General features: G+C 39.5%; 1 protein-coding gene across 2 annotated transcripts; it reads left to right on the top strand.

The window, feature by feature from the left end:
- The first annotated feature begins 12,905 nt into the window (after positions 1-12,905).
- myo1ha (myosin IHa) lies at positions 12,906-23,433 on the top strand. 2 transcript variants are annotated; one of them, XM_074638047.1, is made up of 31 exons: positions 12,912-13,034; positions 13,110-13,225; positions 13,315-13,513; positions 13,604-13,684; positions 14,161-14,340; positions 14,435-14,533; positions 14,613-14,729; positions 15,947-16,018; positions 16,130-16,249; positions 16,332-16,399; positions 16,524-16,629; positions 16,739-16,819; positions 16,905-16,996; positions 17,295-17,389; positions 17,496-17,542; positions 17,968-18,048; positions 19,452-19,557; positions 19,644-19,761; positions 19,884-19,997; positions 20,080-20,156; positions 20,236-20,304; positions 20,388-20,472; positions 20,553-20,715; positions 20,796-20,879; positions 20,962-21,055; positions 21,129-21,184; positions 21,269-21,404; positions 21,489-21,559; positions 22,920-23,017; positions 23,101-23,200; positions 23,310-23,433. In XM_074638047.1, exons 1-31 carry the CDS (start codon positions 12,912-12,914, stop codon positions 23,334-23,336), a joined length of 3,075 nt encoding a protein of 1,024 aa, XP_074494148.1. In that variant the 3' UTR covers positions 23,337-23,433. The 2 variants fall into 2 exon arrangements, with proteins under 2 accessions (XP_074494149.1, XP_074494148.1); XM_074638048.1 differs by lacking the exon at positions 23,310-23,433 and having other exon boundaries at positions 12,906-13,034; positions 23,101-23,277.
- Positions 23,434-23,709: the final 276 nt, after the last annotated feature.

The raw sequence follows: 23,709 nt of genomic DNA, 5'->3' as shown, positions 1-23,709 counted from the left end.
AAATATATACATACATTTGCATAAAGCAAGCATATTTGCCCACTCCCATGTTGATGATAGTATTACTAGACAAATCTTCCTTTAAGGTACATTTTGAACATAAAAAATGTGTGATTAATTTGCAGTTAATCAAGATTAACTATGGACATTCATGCAAAAAAAATTATCAGCAGGCCTATCTCTTTTGCCTATATCATGGAAATGGATGGCAGTTTTGATGTGATTTTTAAGGATAGTCTAACTGGCTTTTTCCCCCATGTCTGAAGGTCTGTAAAAGGGACGATTCGTGTTGTGTTAGTAGCCTATTTGTTTGTTTAATTACTATTGTCACAACTTCTGAGAAAAATACATTAGTATGTGATTCATGCATGGACCCCTGGGGTCCTCATGGGAACTCCAGGGGGTCCCCAACAAAGGACAAGTTACATTTTATTCTATTGTTTGATTAACAGTTAATGGTGTGTCTTCCCAAATGAAATATCTCACTTGTTTATCTGTTTTATGATTCAACAGGACATCAAGAATGACATGAATGAAATCTTCCTGGAGTGAATGAGTGAAAATGTCTGAATGAGATAACACAAGCAGGTATATAGTCTTTTTTTTTTTTATTTGTGACACCTGTTGGAGATTAAAGTTTGCGGCCGGAAATTAAAGGGGAATTCCTTAAAGTCTGTGGGGAGCCTGCAGTGACAGCAGCAGTATCAGCCCCATGGGACCCTACAGATGGTAAATCGGTCTGTCACAATAGGCACAATCAATGATTACATGCATGAACGTAACGGACAAAAACAAGAGCATCCTCACAGAGCAGGCCTAGAGGTCCTAAAGCCCGCAGGGTTGGGACCTGGACACACTGGGAGGTGGCCTACTGTAGGTCAAGAGTAGGTGGTGGTGGTGGTGGTGGTGATGATGATGATGATGATGAGGATGGTATAATGTGAGCAGTAGGAGGAAGACTGCATATAAATAGCACAGTTTCACATCAGACAATGTGTCCTTGAACAGTTCATTCATAAATTAATCAGTGCATGTGACAGCTGCAGGGGTTGGACAAAAAAACAGAAACATCCTACTAGAGCTGAAACAATTTTTTTTTTTACTATTTCGTAGACCACCAAGGATTAATTGATTGATGGAGAAAATAATTGGAAGATTGATCAATGTAGCCGTCTTGGAAATACAATATAACAGCAATGTCAGCAATCCAAATTAAATTTGTACTTACTGTCTGTTTTTGGTGAGATTTTAGTGGATTTTCATTCAACTTGATGGCCATGTTTGTTTTTTGTAGTGTTGTTTAGCAAATATGATGTTGCATATCTTTCAGTCTTGTGTGAATCTATTGTATCGTTACTACTATTCACCTCTGTAAATGCAGTTTACTAGATAAGATTACATCAGTCTTAACTCCACACCATATTACATAGTTCTGCAGTGTTTTTCAACTGATGCACCAGGTAGTTCAGGCAGTAGTTGTCTGTCGGACATCTGTAAGGCATGTTACATCACCTATAAAAATGGTTATTGTCAGACCTACTGTATGTTTAAACTGACACTTGCTGCTAATTGCAGTAATAATTAATTAATTACCAACTTAATATGACTCTGTTGGGCAGCCGACTGTGTTTGTATTTGTGATTTACACTTTGCATCTTGAATTGCCTGCGCTTCAGTTACTAAGTTCAGTCAAAATTATGTAATGTAGCAAAGGGAAAGTCTTAAAAGTCATGATATCGTATAGGAAACACAAGGAAATCCTCCTTTAACCGGATAGTGGTAGCCTAGTGGTAGCTGTAAAATACTGTTGAATAAATATCTTGAAAATATTATGACCATCGTGCTGACGTTTACTGCAGGCGTCCACAGCAGGTGGGACACAATAACAGAAACACCTTAATAAAAACAATAGATAGATATAGCAGTTTGCTTTTTTTAGGCCTTAAATGAGAAAAAAAAGTCCCGGAGGTGTTGTGTCAGGTCGGTGGTAATTTCGGCAGCTGCAGTTTCAGATGTTGGCGAGCAAATTTTCAGTTTTGGGTCTTGTCGTTAATGTTGATGAGGATCTACTTGTGTCATATCTTTGCCAGGGAAGGTTTCTTCTGTTTTCCTCTCACTGCATTACATAATTTGTTATGTAATGGAAAAGCAACGTTATGCGCTTTTGAAAACTATTGTAATTCTTTTATTGTTAGGTGTTTTTATTATTCTGTCCCTGTGCACCTGTGCATGCCTTTAGTGCATATCAGAATAATTGTGAAGTTAAGTAGTAAATAGCACTTAACAACACATCCGAAGTGAGCTACCATGCAAGGTGCTGCTGGTCTGACCATCAGGCGTAATTTGGGGCTCAGTGTCTTGCCCAAGGACACTTTGACATGTGGATAGGAGGAGCTGGAGATTGAATTGCCAACCCTGTGATTAGAGGACAACCTGTTGCTCTCCTGAGCCACAGCTGCCCTATATAACAAAGTTGACGCGATAATAACGCGTTAACGCAGTTTTATAGCTAGAGTGTAGATACTGGTATCATATGGACCGAAGGAATCCATTGGTACCAACCAGGTCATACTAACTTATCAAGAGAAGCTAAATAACGCTCTAAACTTACGCTAAATTTTGGCAAAGAAAAACTGGCGTGGCCATTTTCAAAGAGGTCCCTTGACCTCTGACCTCGAGATATGTCAGACATGCCCGCTTTATGATAATAACATGCAGTTTGGGGCAAGTCATAGTCAAGTCAGCACACTGACACACAGACAGCTGTTGTTGCCTTTTGGGCTGCAGTTTACCATGTTATGATTTGAGCATATTTTTATGCTAAATGCAGTACCTGTGAGGGTTTCTGGACAATATTTGGCATTGTTTTGTGTTGTTAACTGATTTCCAATAATAAATAAATACATATATTTGCATAAAGCAAGCCTTTGCAATTTGCCCACTCCCATGTTGATGATAGTATTAAATACTAGACAAGTCTGGTGAAGCTGCAGCATTTATTTCTGCACAAACATCCACTGTACATTCACTAGATATTCTCAGAGCTAAACTAACTCGCCTGCAGTGTGGAGTGAGCGCGCATTCACGTCTAGAGGTGGAGCGAGTACGCGAGAACGTGCGCGCTGTCTGAGTGAAGGCAGGCAGAGGAGCGGGGACGCCGGCCACACACGAGCGTGCATACGCGAGCGCGCATGTGTCCCGACCCGGTACATTTATACGCTTAAAAAGTTACAAACAGTCCCTTTAAGGTACATTTTGAACATAAAAAAATGTGCGATTAATTTGCAGTTAATCATGATTAACTATGGACAATCATGCAAATAATTGTGATTAAATATTTCAATCAATTGACAGCCATAATATATATATATATACATATATATATATATGTATATATATATATATTTATATATGTACACTGTATATATACAGTATATACAAAACCTAAAAATTGCACGTTGCGTTAGTGCGTTAAAGAAATTAGTGGCGTTAAAACAAATTTGCATTAACGCGTCAGTATCACGTTAACTTTGACAGCCCTAATATATATATATAGATATATCTATATATATATATATCTATATATATAGATATATATAGTAGCATGTGACTCTGAGAGTTTGTCCTGGCCGTGTGTGTGATGCATTCAGGAGAGAGCACGAGGACTCCCTGCAGCTCAGGAACACACAGTGACGGCTCTCCTCACTCATGGCTGTTCAGGAGTAATGTGGAAACAATAGGATCACCGCCTGAGGGTTGGCCTGTGTTTGTAGCTTGTGTTTTTGTCTTGCACCGAGTATTTACTCAAAACACGTCAGCCCCTCTGAGAACGAGGTCAGCTCTTTCCCTCTAATCTCCTCTGCAGGCAGAGACACTGTGTCCCCCAGAACAACGTGTCACCCAAAGTGACCCTCTGGCCACACAGAGGAAGCTGCTGTCAGCCATGCTTAGCCGAGGCGCAGCATCAGTGTCCTGAGAAGACTTTGTTTTCTCAGTGAAGCTCCAACCTGGACGGAGCAGACTATCAGGCCTCAGGTTGCCCTGTCAAAGGTCAGGCAGTCACAGACGACTTACAACAGGTTTCAGTGTGGTGCTTACACCTTCACAGAGAGAAGACAAGACAAAACAATGATCAGATATCACAACAACATCCGCATTAAGGTGTTCGTTAAATGTTGCATCATATACATGTGTAGCCTACCCTTCACATCTTTATAGTCAATAGGGAACTGGAATTTTGTGTGCTAACAGAAGTTAAAGTAAAAGCACTAAATTCAGTGCAGTTTGCTCTCATGTTATGGAATTGCTACGCAGTACAAGTACAATGGAGATGAACGTGTGATGCTCAACACAAAAACATTTTAAGAAATCTCATGGTGATTTGGTGAACTGACCCTTTAGCAAGAATGAGCTCGACATGCTGCTCTGTGACTTATTATCAGACTTCAGTGCTGTCATTTTACAAAAAAGTACATTTACTCAAGTGCTGTACTTCAGTGCAAATTTGAGGTACTTGTACTTGAATTGAGTATTTCCATTTCATGCTACTTTATAGTACTTCTTCACCACTGCAATTTAAAGGGAAATTGATGTTTTACTCCACCACATTTAAATGACAGCTGTAATTACTAGTAACTATACAGATTAAGATTTTATATGCAAAATGTATGATCAGTTTATAAAATATGATGCATTGTTATAGATTAAACTGTCCAATGATATGTGAAATATTTAAAATATGTATACCTGTAAATACAGTATGTATAATATACTGCATAATAGTATAACATTCACAGGGGCCATTTTTCTGCATTATGGATACTTTTACCTTTAGGTACGTTTTGCTAGTGTAAGAGTGTTACTACAATGTCTTATTTCAAGTTTTACTTAATTAAAAGATATACATATTTCTTTATTCACTGCCAGACTTCCAAACCATAAATTTTCAGATTATTGGTCAATATTTGTCAAGCAAAAATGCCCCTGCCGGTCCCGTCATACTATTCTCTTTCCTAGGCGTCCGCGTACTTCACAGTCCTTTTGTCCTGCAGGATCACAGAAAAACATATCTTGAAGGTTTATAGAGGTCAATGCTGTTGACCTTTGAGTGACCTGTGTCAACACCAAAGCCTCTGGTCTGAGGCGAGGTCAGTCCTTTTAAGTGCCCTAAAGGGTAAAGATGGAGCAAAAGTCCTCTTCTTTTTCCACATCCAATCGAGTGTAAAAGAGCCTCATTTCCAAAAGAGCTCTCAGTAACTTTTTTATGTGTCACAGCAGGCACATGGTGTCCCCTAAGGATGGCACTCAGACACCCCTAAGTCAAGTTGTCTGAATTACTGTGCATTTAGTTTTTGCAATGACCTTTCAGGGGTTATCCGAGCTGACAAAATATGTTATTCCTGGTGAGTAAGCGGGTATTGGGTGAAGAAAATGGTCAAATCAAGCATGACGCAATGCAATATTTAAAAGGTATGGTATATAAAAATGGGACAGAATCACAAGAGGGGCATCATTATAATTTATATATCCTCCTTGTCTCATAAGCAAGACAGAAATAATATCTACGTATAAAAATGTCCAATGTGAAGTAACCTCACTGACACCCGCATTTTGGGACTGAAATGATGACGGGGCCCGGGCTTCGTTACGCTGCTCTGAAAAATTTGAATAATGGACTATGAAAGAGGGATAGATCCAAAGAAAGGGACAGGGGAAGAAAGAGGGTATTTGGGAAAAGAGGAATTAGATAGGAAGAGAGGGAGAAATAAAGGGAGGGAAACAGTAAAATGGAGACAAAATGAGGAGGAGAGGCGAGAGAGAGGGGGCAGTAGTGGTTTGATGTGAGTGTTATCATCAGCTCTCATTCTCAGCATGGAATCTATAATGGGAAAATCAACCTCTCTGACTCCTGTGTAATTGGATTTGCCGGGTCTCGTGCTGAATCAGAGCCCAGTGGGTAGCACAAAGCTTGTTAAGATTGGACAAGCATTGCTGGGCCGCTGGGCCAGGGGGAGAGGTGGGGCGGCGGCAGAGGTAACCTTGACAACTTTTCTGGAGTGGAGAGTGAATAATTCAAATGTGTTGATGAACACTCAACTGGTCACCCATCACAGACAATTGACTGGAACGCTAATCAATCCATAAAGTGAGTGAAGCCTGATCTTTTCTCACATTTAGGTCACCAGAGCAGAGAAAACGGACACCTGTGTTACCTTGGAGGGGGTGTGTTTTCTAATGGTGGTTACCAGGTAACAGACGTAAACACATTTCTACTCCCACCCACCCAGTCTCTCTTATTGTTATCTGAATAGCATGAAAACAAAGTCTGAGCTCAGCACTTTCAGCAAGTGAGTCAGCAGATTAGCATTTAGTTGATTTGAAAGCAACAACTAACGCGTTGAATTGTAAAGGAAAGACTCACACAGTCACTTCCTCATCGTCAACTCTGAAAAAAGCGAAATAAAAAACAAACAAACAAGAATTATCATTTAACTTGAAAGAAATTTGACTTAAAGCTGCAGTAGGCAACATTTTTTGGCATCATTAAGCAAAAAATCCATAATAACCTTTCAGCATATTGTAATTAAAGTGTTCTGAGAGATAACTAGACTTCTGCTCCTCCTCATGGCTCTGTTATCAGGCTTTAAAAACTCTAGCCCGTGACGGAAGACTTTGACCAATCACAGGTCATTTCAGACAGAGAGCGTTACTATTGACTGTGCTACGGTCATGTCAGCGGTGCTTGGTATTCCCTCAGTAGATGTAACATGGCTGCCGGGTCACAAACTTTCTCATTTTACAGCTAAACCGTGCACTACAAGAGGATTTTGAAAACATTTGAGGCGAGAAATAGGCATTAACGTAACATAATATTGATTCATATTTGATCAGCGCTGCCTAGTTTGACCGTTTGGTCGGAGTTCGCGAGTGATTGACAGCCGGCCCTCATAGACGGCAGCTGGACAGCAGACCTCAGATCAGCTCTTACTGCTTGTTTTCCTCCGGTCTGTGAAATTTTGCAGGTGCCATTAGGAGCACTGGAGGACACAGAGGCACACGATTTTTTTCAGGTTACATGTTTCATGTACTACTGTCAGGATATAGCGACCGTTTAATAAAAATAACTTTTTTTAATCACATTTGCTCCAATCTCGCCTACTCCAGCTTTAGAAACATTTGAATGCTATTGGATGAACTTGAATTAAAGGTGCTAGATGATAATTAGTCTCTCATAGCCAGACATAGCCAGTGCTGTATCAGCGCTATAAAAAGGTCTTGCTCCACACATTATCATTCTGCTATGGAAGAAAAACACTCTGACCTGTTTGTATTTCACAATTGTGTCGGGTGGCGCTAAGCACAGGATGCAGCGATGGTGCCCTTACAAAGTAGATAGCGCAGATAGCGGAAGAGGAGGAGAATGCCAAAGTAGGTAACCAATGGCAGGCTTATACCCACAGTCTACATCCGGGGAGCCAGACTACTTGATAATTGTTTCCACTCAAGCAAAAAAGGAGGTAATTGCATTTGGGCATCAACCCAGCAGCATTGTACAGAAGCACTAAGCATTGGCAGCTCAGACTGCCGCGCAAAACAATGGTGCTCGCCTGACCAGCATTGTCATACTGAGTAATAAAGCAGTTGGTGATTAGCCAGTAATGTATCTATCCATCTAATCAAAGATCAGTAACCAGATCCAGACCGTGCCAGAAGGGAAGAAGGAGACTGGGGGCTTTTATGCTGTTGTAGTGATGTAATGGAGCTAGAAACAGAGAAGAAGGAGAGAGGGAAAGGGGGATGGTTGGACTGGTGTGGTTTGGATCCAGTTTCTGTATCGTTATGTTACACTCAATAGAGCAGTAGATAGGCCTACCCAGGTAAGCACTGAGTAAGATCTCCGTGTCCCTCCACCTCCCACGCCATGAATGATTAAGCACTCGGCCCACAGCGCCTTGAGTCTGGGTCAGGATGGAGGAGCATTATGTGCACACAGGCCTCCGTGCAGCATCACCAACACCACTACACCACGGATGAATGAGCTGCTAGACAAACCAGGGGAGAGGACAGTAAATGTGTTTTTTTTATTAGTATTATAGAAGCTGGACTTTTGCCAACTAACTGTCAACAATCCAGTGTTTACAGGCTCACTGATTGTCTCCATGCAAGCAGACACAGGAGGACACGCCACTCCTGTCTAACTTCTCTGGAGAGATTTCTTTTTACAGTTTGGATCCTCATTGAGATTCTGCATCTGACAGCAGAATAATACAACTTCAGAGATGCAGGTTTGAGTTTTTCTTTTGTGTTGTAATGTGTTCATTTTGTCACCAGGTTTAGCTTTGTTGTAATTTAAAGTGTTTGCTGCAGTTTAGATGTCATACTATAGCCTATAGGTGCTGTCAAAGACTTTCAAAGTTGGTACAGGAAGCTCGGCAGTTCAGTGTGAATTTATGTTCTGTGAGTTGAGACCCAGTTCCAAAAGGATTTAAGGCTAAAATGATCTCAGTCCCATCGTAAGTCACACTTTATGGCTGAGAGTTAGATGAAAAGATCGATACCACTCATACCCATATGTTCGAATTAGGGGTGGAACGGTTCACAAAATTCACGGTTCGGTTCATATCACGGTTTTCGGTTCGGTTTGGTACATTTATGTTACAGCGAGGAGGTCATGTTCTGATTTCAACATGCTTTCATTTATTTGGCAAAAATAAGATAACAAATTTTGCCTTAACAAAAGTATGGCTTACATAAAGAACATAAAAACGTCTTCATTGATACATTTTAATTGAAAGAATAGGTCTTCTACAGTAAATAGTATAAACATATTTATACATTTTTTTCATATAAATATGATGAACCGTCCTGAACCGAACGATTCGGATCAAATACACGAACCGTTCCACCCCTAGTTCAAATGTAAGAAAATGTGCCTACCAGCACCTCTAACACTCACTAATTAACACGTTTTATCTCCTTTGTTTAATCCGTGTAAAAACTGCATTTTACTAATGTTAACTGTTTTCTGGTTTCCAGTCTTTGTGCTAAGCTAAGCTAACCGGCTGCTGACTGTAGCTTAGCAATTAAAGGGGGATCTATTAGCAGAAATGGAATATATTCATAACTATGTTTTCACTAATCACCTGAAACTAAGAATTGTTGTGTTTTTGTTAGCTCAGAATGAGCCCTTCATATCTACATAGGGAGCGGGTCCTCTTCACGGAGTCCACCATGCTGCTCTGCCATGTTTCTAGCAGCGAGAGCCTTTTGCATTTTTACTTTAATTAATTAATCACAAATTAATCGCACATGTTCAAAATGTATCTTAAAGGGAGATTTGTCAAGTATTTGATACTCTTATCAACATGGGAGTGGGTAAATATGCTGCTTTATGCAAATGTATGTATATATTTATTATTGGAAATCAATTAACAACACAAAACAATGACAAATATTGTCCAGAAACCCTCACAGGTACTGCATTTAGCATAAAAAATATGCTCAAATCATAACATGGCAAACTGCATCTGTCAGTGTGCTGACTTGACTATGATTTGCCCCAAACTGCATGTGGTTATCATAAAGTGGGCATGTCTGTAAAGGGGAGACTCGTGGGTACCCATAGAACCCATTTTCATTCACATATCTTGAGGTCAGAGGTCAAGGGACCCCTTTGAAAATGGCAAGGCCAGTTTTTCCTCGCCAAAAGTTAGCGTAAGTTTTGAGCGTTATTTATCCTCCTTCGCGACAAGCTAGTATGACACGGTTGGTACCGATGGATTCATTAGGTTTTCTCGTTTCATATGATAATAATAATAATAATAATAATGATACATTTATTTATATAGCACTTCTCAAAACGTTGTTAAATGTTACAAAATGCTTCACAAGACAATAAAAGCAGATAAATAAAGTAAAAAATATGGTAACTGCTAAAACAGAACATCACAGAACATATCAATAATAATAAAAGTGGTAAAATGGTAGGACAAGTTGATAAAAGAAATATACAGTACATAAATGTGTATAAATGTACAATCTGCAACCATGCCACTAGATGCTGCTAAATCCTACACACTGTACCTGTCAATAATTTACCAATTTGTGATCAATAAAGTACATTTGAATTTATTGAAAGGATAGCCCCCTTGAGATGTAGCATCTCATTTTCGAGGGGAGTCCTATAGACACAATTACAAAAACACATACAGACAAAACAGCATTACATAACAAACATACACTGCAAATACACAGATACACGCAGCTCGCTCTCCATCTCCCACCCACACCCCCAGCACTCATCTCTCTCTCTATCTATCTATCCATCTATCTATCTTTAATGGATGGATAATCTTCCACCAGAAAGTGAATATGTGTCATAAATGTTGAACTATTGCTTTAATATGCTTTTGGGAAACACGGCCCTGGTCGGTATCACCTGAGCTGAAACCGAAACTAAAAATACTGTTAGTCTCTCTCTCTTAAGTGGAAATATGAGACAATCAGAAAGAGTCGTCTTTAAGAGGGAGATAAACTTTCCTGTTACTTTGATGGTAAATTGCTGCGTCTTAGCAGCAGCTCCCTTTTCCCTCCCCCCTCGTGTAAAGCTACTTCTCACACAGATGAGGTCACTCTGTCTCAGGCAACACTGACACTCTAGACCAAGATGAGGGACCATCTCTTAATTAAAATACAATTGGTTGTGCTCTGAGGTTACTGAGCTACTGAGTTTCTAGCAAAGCAATTCACCTGATCTGACAATGGCTTAGTGGATTCATTACATAATCATTCTTTCCGCTGTGCATGTGATTGGGCCGTTGATTGTTTAATTATAGCCTAATTAGAATTACAGTCCAGTGCACTTTGTTTGTATTATATAAAGCTACAAATAACACATGCACTAGGAGAACTTTTTTTATAGTCAGGTGCTTTCTTCAACTTTCTTTCTTGTCCTGCTGGACTGAGAACGCCCATTCAATGTTCAGCCTTTCTAGCACAGTGTCATTAGAAACACTTGTGCATGCTGCAGACAGCTTTCTTAAAAAGAAATACCTGCAGGACACCAAAAGAAGCCTGAATGGAAAACAGCAACCCTTTCGATTTTTTCAGTGTGCAGAATGAAAACCTAAAACATTAGCATTATCTTCCCCCCTGAATTCATTAATCCTCCTCTTGACAGGAGCTTATCTGTTCATGTTATTACTTGTAATACTGTATGGCAGATCCCTAAGTCACGCTGTCCCAGCATATTGTCTGCTTGTGCTGCCCCGAGAGAAGTTTGTTCCCATGAAGAAAGGGGGTGTCACAGATACCCCACACCAGCACCACTACCATCACATCGCCAGATTGATTCTGACGTCCAAAAAAGGGTCCCTTCAATGATATTGTTCACCTGTCTCATTGGCTTAAAGTGGGTGGCTGGGAGGGGGGGGGGGGAGGCTATGGGAAGGGGGTCGGGTGAGGGTTATTGGTGGGGACACGGGGTGAGGGGTATTGTAGAGGAGAGGGGTGAGAGCATTGGGGGTGCGCGGCTGACAGGTGGAAAAAAACACTCTCATCTGACTAGCCTCCTCTATCCTTCCATGGGGCCCCGTTTGAGCAAAGTAATGAAGTCCAAATTACAGCACAGGATTGCTAAGAACAAGCCTCTATTGTTCGCCCCCGGGGCACACTAAATGAGTGTCACAGCAAGCAGCGGGGCACAGACCGTTACTGCACTATTTAGTCTGTCCCGTTGTCTCAAGACGGCCCCGTTTCAGAGGTTCTCAGATCAGACAAATACGGCTCCCCTCCTCCCCCCCTCTTTTGCCCTCACCCTTCCTCTGTACAGCCAACCCCTCCCCAACTCCTCACCCCAAAATAGGCCAAATCTCCTCTATTGTGTTTCGACTGCCTAGTGTGAAATTCACTGTGACGTTAAATGTTTTCTAATGAATAATTACTGAATGGATATGCAGGGGGAATATGTGTAATGGATTGTAGACTGCATTTTAAAGACGTCTTTTTTGTCTCTGCTCCGTGGTATTTACAGGACAAAAACACTTGGCCTTTCTCAGAAGAAATGAGGGCCATGGGCGGAGGATAGAGGCAGGGGGAGGAGGGGGGACGGAGGGCTTTGTGTCAATTAGATCCAATGGATTATCTTTTTTAATGTTTTTACAGAGAGAGTTGAGAATCAAAGGACTTCTGCTTCCAAAGGGGAGAGAGAAAAAAATACAAAACCAACAAAAGCTGTGAAAACCTTTGGTCTGAGTGTTGGTGCTGAGAATGCAAAACAGATTGGTGGAATTTTTCCCACTATGCCTCTTAAATGTGCCGCTGTTTTGGGCTCCCCCGACTCCATTTGCACAGTGTGCTGTGTTTGGTTGGTGTGTGTCAGCTCCAGTGAGCTGTGGGCTGCCAGCCAAGGTCCCTGTGTGCTGTGTAGCGATCATTAGCTTCTGTCTGTTCATCTGCACAATCACAGAGCTTTGCTTCAAAGACACATAGGACCTCTAGACCTCTTATTTCAATAGAACTAACAGGGACCATGTTTGTGCTTTTTCTGGTGCTTTTTTCTGCTCCGTCCTCCCCCATGGAGCCATTTATACAAACATGCATTCATCCAGCCGCATTTGTCAAAATACATGGCTGAGAATTTTGAACATCATTGTTATGCATGTAAAATGTGTTACACTTGTTATTGTTACTTTGGCAGAGTTCCTGTAAAGTTTAGAATGAATTAAGAGACTAAGTTGTTAATTAAGTACTGTGAAGTACTGAATGTGTAATATGTTTTAGAAATAGAGAAATCCTCAGCTTATCATGCTAAACACCATGCAGTACATTTTAAAAGTTATTCCCACTGCTCTTAGGTTGTGCATTTGGCTGCCTTATGGTTGATACAACTTGTTGCACAGGGTCAGTTGGACATGGAGGGCGCCCTGACCGCCAGGGACCGGGTAGGAATCCAGGATTTTGTTCTCCTGGATGAAACCACAGAGGCGGCCTTCCTCAGCAACCTCAAGAAACGCTTCAGCAAAGATCTCATTTATGTAAGTCTTGGAAAGGGCGTGCTGTGAAGAAATGTGTGTACATCTTAATCTGATCATTTTAACTGATTCTTTTAGACCTACATTGGCACATTGCTAGTGTCCGTGAATCCCTACAAAGAGCTGGACATCTACAGTAACAAACAGATGGATCTCTACATGGGTGTCAACTTCTTTGAGCTTCCACCACACATGTGAGTATAATCTGTATATGAAAACTATAAATATTTGTGTTTTTAAGTTCATCTGTGAAATATTTCAATTGCTCTGCATCCCTATACAGCTACGCCCTGGCAGACAACGCCTACCACACCATGCAGACAGAGTTCAACAATCACTTCATCCTCATCTCTGGAGAGAGCGGAGCAGGGAAGACGGAGGCCTCCAAGAAGATCCTGCAGTATTACGCTGTCAGCTGTCCGAGCACCACCCTGCTGAACACCGTCAGGGACAAAATGCTCATGTCCAACCCTGTCCTCGAGGTCTGCCGGTCACTAGTGATGTATCATTGTAATGACAGCAAGTTGTGCTCACATTTATTATTCTATATGGTATGGTGTGTTTCCCCACAGGCTTTCGGCAATGCCAAAACACTTAAAAATGACAACTCAAGTCGGTTCGGGAAGTATATGGACATTCAGTTTGACAGCCAGGTAAGAACCAAGGGACAGAGTCAAAGAAGCACTTTCAATAAATACATTAATACAATTTAATTAAGAAAGAAAAAATCAGGAAGTTTCTCATGCAACCTATTATCATTTAAAAATTAGGGGGGAAAAGTACTCAAGGTATATTTACAGTATGTATGGTAACTTGGGGTGGTTGAAATATGTAAAATAAATATGGCTAATTAAACTAATTTGAACAATAAAGTGTTTTGTTTAAATGCTCAGTTTAACTGTGAATAAATTAGAAGCCTAAAAAGCAATGAAAGGGCACATTTTAGAAGTCAAGAATCAATTTGTTCATCCAGAAACATTTTAGATTACAGAAGAAAGTTAATTCATAATACTGAAAAATAGCTTTCAAGGAGAAGATACTTTATCCTAAAGGGATTTTTAAAACCTGTCCACTGGACCATAGGCTATGTTTTTCCTGCAAGTTGTAGAGCTGATCATGATGCCTATAGGGGGATGCTGTCGGAGGCCATATCCTGAACTACCTGCTGGAGAAGTCGAGAGTCGTGCATCAGAACCACGGCGAGAGAAACTTCCACATCTTCTACCAACTAGTGGAGGGAGGAGAGGATGACCTACTGCACCAGCTGGGCCTGGAGAGAGACTGCCAGCATTACAACTATCTGACCCAAGTATGTATATTTGGTGAGCCTGTTTTAATAAACTAGATTCATAAGACAATACTAAACTCACACAGTGTGTTGCTATGTTTGCTGTTCCTGACAGGGAGAGTGTGCCATTGTGTCTTCCATTAATGACAGAAACGACTGGAAAACAGTCAAAAATGCACTTCAGATCATCAACATTGATGAGATTAACACTAATGTAAGTTGGATTGCTGATTTAAACAGCTCACTCTTCCCTGCTGGTGTTGCATTGACTTACAAATTTCTATTCTGTGCAGCACTTGTTTGGGACCGTTGCCAGCGTTCTCCACTTGGGGAATGTTCAGTTTGACTCCGACAGTAAAGGTCACGCCCTCCTGAACAACAACAATGCAGAGCTGCGCTGGGTCTCAAATGTAAGAAAAAAGAAATAAAAAAGCTTTAGATATCCAGGATTATTACAAACAGTCAAAGATTAAACTCACTTAAAGGGAACCTATCAGGAAAAACTCACTTTTGCCATGCTTGTGCACACACACTTGGGTATCTGGAGTGTCTACCAACCCACAAACTGGGAAATAAGTTTTACTTTTTTATTGGCTGTCTAGATCAGAAAACATGTGATTCAACAAGCCATTCAGATTTAGCTCCCCTTCCTATGTCACAGCGGGCTCATTAGAATATATCGCCCACAGCTTGTGAACTACCTTTGCAAAGGTACACCATATTTTTCTCGTGAACCAATCAGAGCAGACTGGGCTTTTTCGGGAGGAGGGCTTAGAGACAGGCGCTAAAACGGAGCGTTTCAGACAGAGGGTGAATACAGGTATATTCAGACACAATAAGAGAAAAATAGGGTGTTTTTTGAACAGTAAAGCATGTAAACATGTTCTAGTACAGTGGTTCCCAACCTATTTTCCTTAAAGCACCCCCTACTTGTGTTTAAGAAAAGCTGAGCTCATCCACGACGTCATCACCCTTAAAAAGATTACTAATCCTCGAAAAAAATCCTCAATTTGAATAAGATGATTCAGTGTGATTCAAATTAGTCTTTTTTATTAAATCATCTTTCTTTAATGAATAGAACTTATAAGTTTTGTCAACATGAATAAAGTAATGAACAGAGTTAATTCATTAATTTACTATCATAGCTTTGGAGCCGAAATAGTTTTTTTGGTATTGTGGTTAAATAAATGCAAATGAGGGTGTTGTTAGATTGCTGCTAGACCACCCAGTTAATACAGGCGTGTCAAGAAGGAGAGCAAATAGGTTTTTGACTGCAGTGAAAATGTTGTTTTTGACAGTCTCAACGCCAACAAATATGAATTGAAACTGAATATTTCATTCGCTTTTGCGACTAAGTAGCAAAAAATATATCTTTCTAAATAGATTTATTTCCAGACTTTTGTATAAATTATCCAGTAAGTGTGTTATTATGATTTTAGTTAAATATGAACAAATCAAATTTTGACAACCTCAGAGCAGACAAATCCTGACGCACCCCCTGTGATCTTTGGCGCCCCCTAAGAGGGGCCCGGACCCCAGGTTGGGAACCACGGTTCTAGTAGAAACCCAAAATGCAAGTAAGAAAATGAGCATGATATGTCCACTTTAATGTAATTTTTCCTTGCAGCTACTAGGAGTTGATGCTCACAGTCTCCAAGAGGGACTGACCTACAGGAAGATTGAAGCCTATAAAGATCAGGTGCACTCACGTTAAAATGTCCTTTGATTTTATTCATGATAAGGTTGTTTTTCTATTTAAACTTTCCCTGTAGTGTTTGAAACTTAGCTATGATTTTGTCTCACGGTAAAGGTCCTTAGCCCGTTCACAATCGATCATGCCATCTATGCCAGAGATGCCCTGGCCAAAGCCATCTATGGGCAGACCTTCACCTGGCTGGTCAACCGGATCAACGAGTCCATGGAGAACAAGGTGACAAGAAGAGTGGGTGACAAAGGACAAAATACCAACAGTGAGAATGAGTATTGACTGATTTAATACTTTTTTCTCCCAGGACCCTTCAAGGAAGAATGTAATAGGGCTTTTGGACATATATGGATTTGAGGTTTTCTATGTGAACAGGTAGGCAGACATCTTTCATAGTCTAACAGCTGAAATTTGCATGGGAAACTGCAAATGTATGATTGAATCTGTAATGATGATTTCTTACTGAGCTTGAGCTGTTTGTCATGACCCATTTCCTCAGTTTTGAGCAGTTCTGTATAAACTACTGCAACGAGAAGCTGCAGCAGCTTTTCATCCAGCTAACACTCAAGGCTGAGCAGGAAGAATATGAAGCAGAAGATATTGAGGTAAACCTGGGAGGGGAAATTAATCAATGACCAGTATAGATAGAGTTTCCTCTGACTGGTGTTGAATAGATTTCCATTCATCTGATTTTATGTTGTTTTTTTCCCCCAGTGGGAGCCAGTTCAATTCTTCAACAACAAGATCATCTGTGACCTGGTTGAGGAGAAACACATAGGGATCATATCAATACTGGTGTGTATATACTGGAATAGAATGGTTTATCGAATGAACAGCACTGAAGCTGATGCATTATTGTGTGTTGATGATAATCCTGCAGGATGAGGAGTGTCTCAGGCCAGGAGACGCCACAGATCTCACTTTCCTGGAGAGACTGGAAGAAAAGATTGGAAATCACCCTCATTTCGTCACGTGGGTTGAAACCTAACCTTAAAACAGCACACACACCTAGGGAAGTTTACATGATCTGTGTTTAGGAGTTGCACATTTGGTTATTAAACATTTGTTTTAATTAAATACGAACCCCATCTAAACAATATTGTGTAACTCAAAGCTTCTCCTCAACACTAACTCCATTCATCAAACGTTCTGCTGACTGTTTCTCTCGTGAGTGAGCCGACAGCGAGCCGATAGAGACGGAGGATTAGGATTGGTCTGTAAAGCCTCTCGCTCTCCATCCCTCTGTCTCTCTCCACCTCTTTGACTGCAGGCACAAACTGGCTGACAAAATGACACGTAAGACTCTGGAGAGGGGAGATTTCCGTCTCTTGCATTATGCCGGGGAGGTCACCTACTGCGTTGTGGGTAAAAGAAACCACAATGTCAGGCCCTGTTACTCAAACATGTAAACCTTTTTATGTTAAACTAACTAAAAGCCTTTTTCTTCTTTCTTTTTTTTGTGATATTCTAGGTTTCCTGGACAAAAATAATGACCTATTATATAAAAACATAAAAGATGTAAGTGTGCAAATTAACATTTTATGCTATGTGAGGCAAGGAGTTGCATTATGAAGGGAACTCTTTTAATTAGTAACTTAATTTTTATCAATAATGTAGAAACTTGGTTTCCAATAAATGCAGTTTTATGTCGTCATTGTTCCAGAATGAATCATATTCATAGATCTTTTTCACAGCAGATATTTTGACTTGTCATTACTGCACCGGTGGACCTAATCACATTAATGACGCCTCTGTTCCAGCAGTTATTGCAATGCAGCAGAGTTATTAGTTATACCTGTGTTTGACAAGTGTGGAAAAAACTTTATTCATCTTTAGTTTCCACTGCTGTAATTAATACAAGATTTGTTGTTTTTAAGTCATCACACATTATGGAAAATTGATGTGTTATAATCTGTGTTTGTTATTATCCCAACTTCTCACAGCTGATTTGTCAGTCTAAAAATGCCATAGTCAGAGAGTGCTTCTCCACGATGGATCCAGACAGCAGGCGAAGACCAAAAACAGTAAGTGCTCGCCATGTTGGACCCTCCACATCCTTTCAGCTGTATCAATGATGAAACTGATATTATATATTATCAGCAGTACTGTGCTGTAGCTCAGAGTTACAAGTCATATAAAAGCATTAATTTTCTCAGCATTATCTAGAGTGGAAACAGAGAGTTTTTTTGCGCACTGAAATTTGCAAGCACACAAAATATTTTTTATTGATGCAACATTTCGACCTATAAGATACACACATATGACAGCTCCACACATAAGAGATAACATAAAACAGGCTAGCAACCATTATCCCATAACCAAATTTACTATCCACATAAATCACACATAATGTAATAAAGAAATGAGCCCATACAAACATATGAGATACACAATTTTTGCAATGCTTCTTTTTAAGGAGAGACACAACAGGAGAATAGGGTAAAATAATAATAATGATAATGATAATAATAATAATAATAATAATAATAATAATAATAATAATAAATTAATAATTAATAATTGATTAAACAGATATCACCATGAAACTTCCTGCAGTTGATTATTTACATTAAGACAATTATTTTTTGTATTACAAGTTTTCTGAAATGTTTGCTAATTTGCATACATTTCCCGTAAAGAAATCTGAACATTGGATAAAGCCAGATTCAAAAGTCTTGTTTCATTTTGTTGACACATTAGAGTCTAAGCTTTTTACGGAGGAAAATGTGGATATCTCTTTTTATCACTCCATAAATCAGAAAATACTGTCAACAGCCATAAAAAATAAACTATTTTTGCCATGTTTTTAGGAATACATTTTTATTATATTCTATAAATCAGGATATGAATGATACATGAACAAACCCCTCTGTAAAAACCTTCAGAATACAGATAGGAATGAAACTGGGAAGTTTGTTTCATGTAAGCTGCTACTGAAGTGGAGGTTTCTGGATCAGAGTCTGAGAAAACAGCCTTTAACGATATGGACTGTAAAATTCCATACATTTTGCAAGAAACTACAGGGAGATAGGATAAAACATTTAACAGATATCACCATGAAACTGTGAAATGTTATGTTTAAATATGCAAATGAGGCATTATCTAATGCTAACTTTTGGCAAATAGACAAAGTAGTAAAATAAACACCTAAATGTATATTTTGGATGTTTTCTTTCCACTACTCTGTTATAGAAGCAAAATAGCCCAAAATCTCAAAATTGACCAGTGCATGAACAGCGATGTTTTTGCCTGGGTTGTCTCGCCTTAAAAGAGAAAAAAACATGCACAATGTATAAAGAAATAAATGAGTAAGAGGTGCAGATAGAGTGACCACTGAGACAAAGGCAGTCTGACTGTGTCACCATTAAGCCATATGTATGTGACAGATGAACTGTTGGGGATTACGACCCTCATGTTGTGTCTGTAGGTGGCGACCCAGTTTAAGAGCAGCCTGCTGAAGCTGACAGAGATCCTCATGGCTAAAGAGGCCTGGTACATACGCTGTCTGAAATCCAATGAGTCCAAGGAGCCAGGTACTTGATCTAATAGAAAGTTCATGAAGCTATTTTGTTAACAGGATGGAGATTATTTGATTCTTGTCTCTCTCATACATACACAGGTCAGTTTGACGAAGCATTGATCAGGCACCAGGTGAAGTACCTGGGCCTGATGGAGCACCTCCGAGTCAGACGAGCTGGTTTTGCATACAGACGCAAATATGAGGTCTTCTTAAAGAGGTATGAAGGACCACAGAGCTTTAGACCCTATGCTTGATTTTTAAATGAAACCCCTCAGTTTAAGAAGTTACTCTCCAGTGCATTTAAAACATGCTGAGTGGGTTGTTTGCTGCATCTTGCAGATATAAACCCCTGTGCCCGGCCACCTGGCCTCACTGGAGAGGGATGCCTGCTGATGGAGTGGAAGTGCTTGTTCAACATCTGGGCTACATGCCAGATGAGTACAAAATGGGACGGTGAGGATTTAGGCTCCCAAAATACAGCAGAGCGAACGCACTTTAAGGGAGTAACCAAAAAACAACTTTCTTTTTATTATAGTACCAAAATATTCATCCGTCATCCGAGGACACTTTTCGCCACAGAGGATGCTTATGAGAAATGCAAACATGAATTGGGTGAGTGCAAATCTACTGTGATTAATGTTGTGTCATCACTGGCTGCACAGTGATTTAACATGTTGCTCTGAATTTGCAGCGACGAGGCTCCAGGCCAAATACAGAGGATACAGAGCAAAGGGGGAATTCAAAAAACAGAAAGAAGCTGGTAAATGCCACAATGCGTGATGTTTTATGTGAGTAAATGAGGATTACACTCTCTCTATTATATATATATTTTTATATCCTCAGCCACTAAGATTGAAACGTGCTGGAGAGGAGTGCAGGCGAGGAAGGAGAAAGAGAAGAGAGCCTGGGCTGTAAAAGTCATCAAGAAGTAAGAGAGAAGATGAAACATTATCCTCTCAAGCTTACTGTCACATTTTCACTGATACACTATTTCACCATTGATTTTAGATTCATCAAAGGTTACATGACCAGAGGGCAAGCAAAAAACACAGATAACTCGGAGTACCTGGCCTTTGTGAGACAAAATTACTTGAACAGGCTCAAAGGCACCCTGCCAAAGACAGTTTTGGATAAAACCACCTGGCAAACTCCACCAGCTGTGCTGAAAGAGGTACAACGTTTAACTTCATTGTGAAACCGATTACATACAAGCTTTGATTTTGACTCTGAGCATGTTTTTGCTCTTGTCAGACATCAGAGATCCTGCGTCAGCTTCACTACCGTCTGATGGTGCGGAAGTACGTGAGAGGAATCACACCTCAGAAAAAAGCTCAGGTAACACATAAGTATATTATATAAGACTGCATCATCATATGTTCTTTTTGTAGTGATCAACTTTATATTTTTGTCCCTTCAGCTTACACTGAAGGTTCTCACCAGCTCCATCTTCAAGGGCAAAAAGGACAGTTATCCACAGAGTGTCGCTCAGCCCTTTGTGGACACCAGAATCAGTAAGCAGTGGATACATTCACACAATGCTTTTTTTTTTCTTTTGATCATTTTAACGTCATTTAATATCTCTAGGTGAACAAGACATAAACATGAGGGTTCTCCAGATGATTCGCAATGAGCACATTAAGGTAATAAAATGTCATTATACACTCAGAGGAAATACAGCCTCGCATCAAACACAACTCACTGTGTTGTGTTGTGTTTTTCTGCAGTACAGCGTCCCGGTGATTAAATACGACAGGAATGGTTTCAAACCGAGGCCTCGACAGCTCATCCTCACCCAGACAGCTGCCTATGTGATAGAGGAGGCCAAGGTCAAACAGAGAGTGCTGTACACCTCTCTCAAAGGTGAAGATAACGTGATAATATGTGTTTCACCATTAGGGATGTTTTCATATTGGGCTAAAAGTGGCTGTAATTTACTTGTTGCAGGTATTTCAGTCAGTAACTTGACTGATGGCATCATTGTATTCCACATAACATGTGAGGACCCTAAACAGAAGGTATGTGGATGTATAACATGCTTGTCAGAAGAACTGCCTTAATTTCACAGGGAAAGTTTTATTTTAGTGTAAATGGAAATGATCAGATATGTTGGAGTAAATCAAACCTTTTATACAAGTTTTTGATGTTCTGTTTTGAGTAATTAACAGAGATAAAGAGAGAACTTTTTTCAGTGTTAAAGCAGCTTTATTCTACTACAGGCCTATTCAATTGGTGGCCCGTGCACCGAATCCGGCCCTTTAACAACCTCAAACCTCTATGGAGGACCACAAGTGTCACGTAAATAGTAATAGAGCATTTAATTGATTAATAACTAATTGTACAATAAAAATAGGCATTAATAAATGTGTTTACAAATTAATTTATTAATCTATGAATAATTGGCAAAATTACTATTTAATTATTTGACATTTTAATGGGCAATAAAAAGAAGAAGTATGCAAAGAATTTACAAATGAAATATTAATCCATCAGTAAATAGTTAAAATTAAAAAGGGATTTACAAAAACAGTATACATAAAACAGTCAATAAGTACATCATTTAAAAATACCATTCATAAATAAATAATGGAATTTAAAATTCTATTTGAAAATGCAGTTTAAAAAGAGAAATAAATAAATGGATTCACAAATTAAATTAAGAATACAGATTTTAATCAGGCATTTAAAAAGGCAACTTCTTTCCGGCTCTTTGATCATTTATAAATATGAAAAATGGATGTAAAAATAATAATTATTATTATTTCATCCAATAAGAGAGTTTATTCACGTTCATCAACATTACCACTCATGCTATTGACGCTGTTACGGACTGTTAAAAGCAATATCACTGTGTATTTATTTAAATAACCTGCTAACATAACACCAAGTCTATGGGTGTTTACATAGATTATTAGAAGAGCTAATTAGCCCATACCCTAGTTGTGTCTTGTTAAGCACAGAAATGCATATTTTGGTAAAAAGTTTCAACCCAAGCTGTTTAAACAGAGGGAATTTATGAGTCAAACTGATTAAAAAGATGTTAAATGTAACATTGTGTTTATTAAAACAATAATCTAGATTCAAAAGGTGTATTGTTTTCACATTTAAATTCCTAGCTTTGCAGATCAGAGAGGAAATGTAAATGTCTGGTCCCTTGGCACTTCACCGTTTTTCAAATCTGGCCCTTTTAATAATTGAATAGTCCTGCTCTACCAAACATTATTGAAAAGAAGCATTCCTCACAAAGGAAAATGATGCTGAGTAAATAGCTGAATCATACATTAACACAGTTAATGTTTGTTAAATCCACAAACAAAATGTCATTTTGTAATGTAGGTCCCAATCATCTGATTGTGTATCATTTTGTGATGGTTTCAGGGGGACCTTGTGATGCAGTGTGACCACCTGTTTGAGTTTCTGACCAAACTCTGTGTCATTGCTAACAAACAGAATGCAATCAAAGTGGTTCAGGGCAGGTGAGGTGTGTTTAAGAAAGAATCAAAGAGGTTAGATGTGATATGTGCTTCGATCTAAAATACTTGTGTGTATCAACTCTCAGCATCAAGATTGAAATCCAGGCTGGTAAAGAGAGTGCGGTGGACTTCACCACCGGACAGGAACCCATGGTGTACAAGGCCAAGAACGGACACCTCATGGTGGTGAGAGATGAGTGCTGTTATGAGGAAGAGTGTGTTATATGATACTCTGCTCTAACATAATTCTGCAGACAAAGGGATACAACATGAATCAGGCTGTTTGTCACTGCAGGTTGCCACTCGGGCGAGGACACGGTAACATGTGTGGGGTTGAGAGGACACATAAGAAGCCCCTGCATATTTCATCAGGAGACCCCTGAGGGGAGATCAGCATGTCTACAGGAAGCACACCTGAGCAGAAGCACTTTAGAAACCAAGGATGAGCTCACTTTGTTGTACAGCAACACCATAATTTTTAATATTTTAACACCAAACTGTGTTTAAGAGAGGGTTTGTCTCTACTGTTTTGAGCACTAAATGTCACATTTGGACATTAGACTGTAAATCAACCACTTAAATCTACAAAACTATTTTAATGTACAAACATTACTCATAAAGTGCTTCAAAGATATGTACAATTCTCAAAATGAAGCCATATGTATGATACTTTTGTATGTTCACTGAATATGCAA

This window comes from Sebastes fasciatus, chromosome 6, assembly GCF_043250625.1.
Source record: "Sebastes fasciatus isolate fSebFas1 chromosome 6, fSebFas1.pri, whole genome shotgun sequence".
In the NCBI taxonomy this organism is placed as follows: Eukaryota; Metazoa; Chordata; class Actinopteri; order Perciformes; family Sebastidae; genus Sebastes; species Sebastes fasciatus.
The sequence above is the reverse complement of the archived record's forward strand: the minus strand, read 5'-3'. Positions and strand labels throughout refer to the sequence as shown.

Excerpts from the sequence above, each read along its gene's own strand:
- myo1ha (XM_074638048.1), top strand. The coding sequence starts at position 12,912 with ATGGAGGGCGCCCTGACCGCCAGGGACCGGGTAGGAATCCAGGATTTT. Across the intron at positions 18,049-19,451 it reads GCAGGCGAAGACCAAAAACA|GTGGCGACCCAGTTTAAGAG; the intron begins GTAAGTGCTCGC and ends TTGTGTCTGTAG. Across the intron at positions 23,018-23,100 it reads ATCAAAGTGGTTCAGGGCAG|CATCAAGATTGAAATCCAGG; the intron begins GTGAGGTGTGTT and ends ATCAACTCTCAG.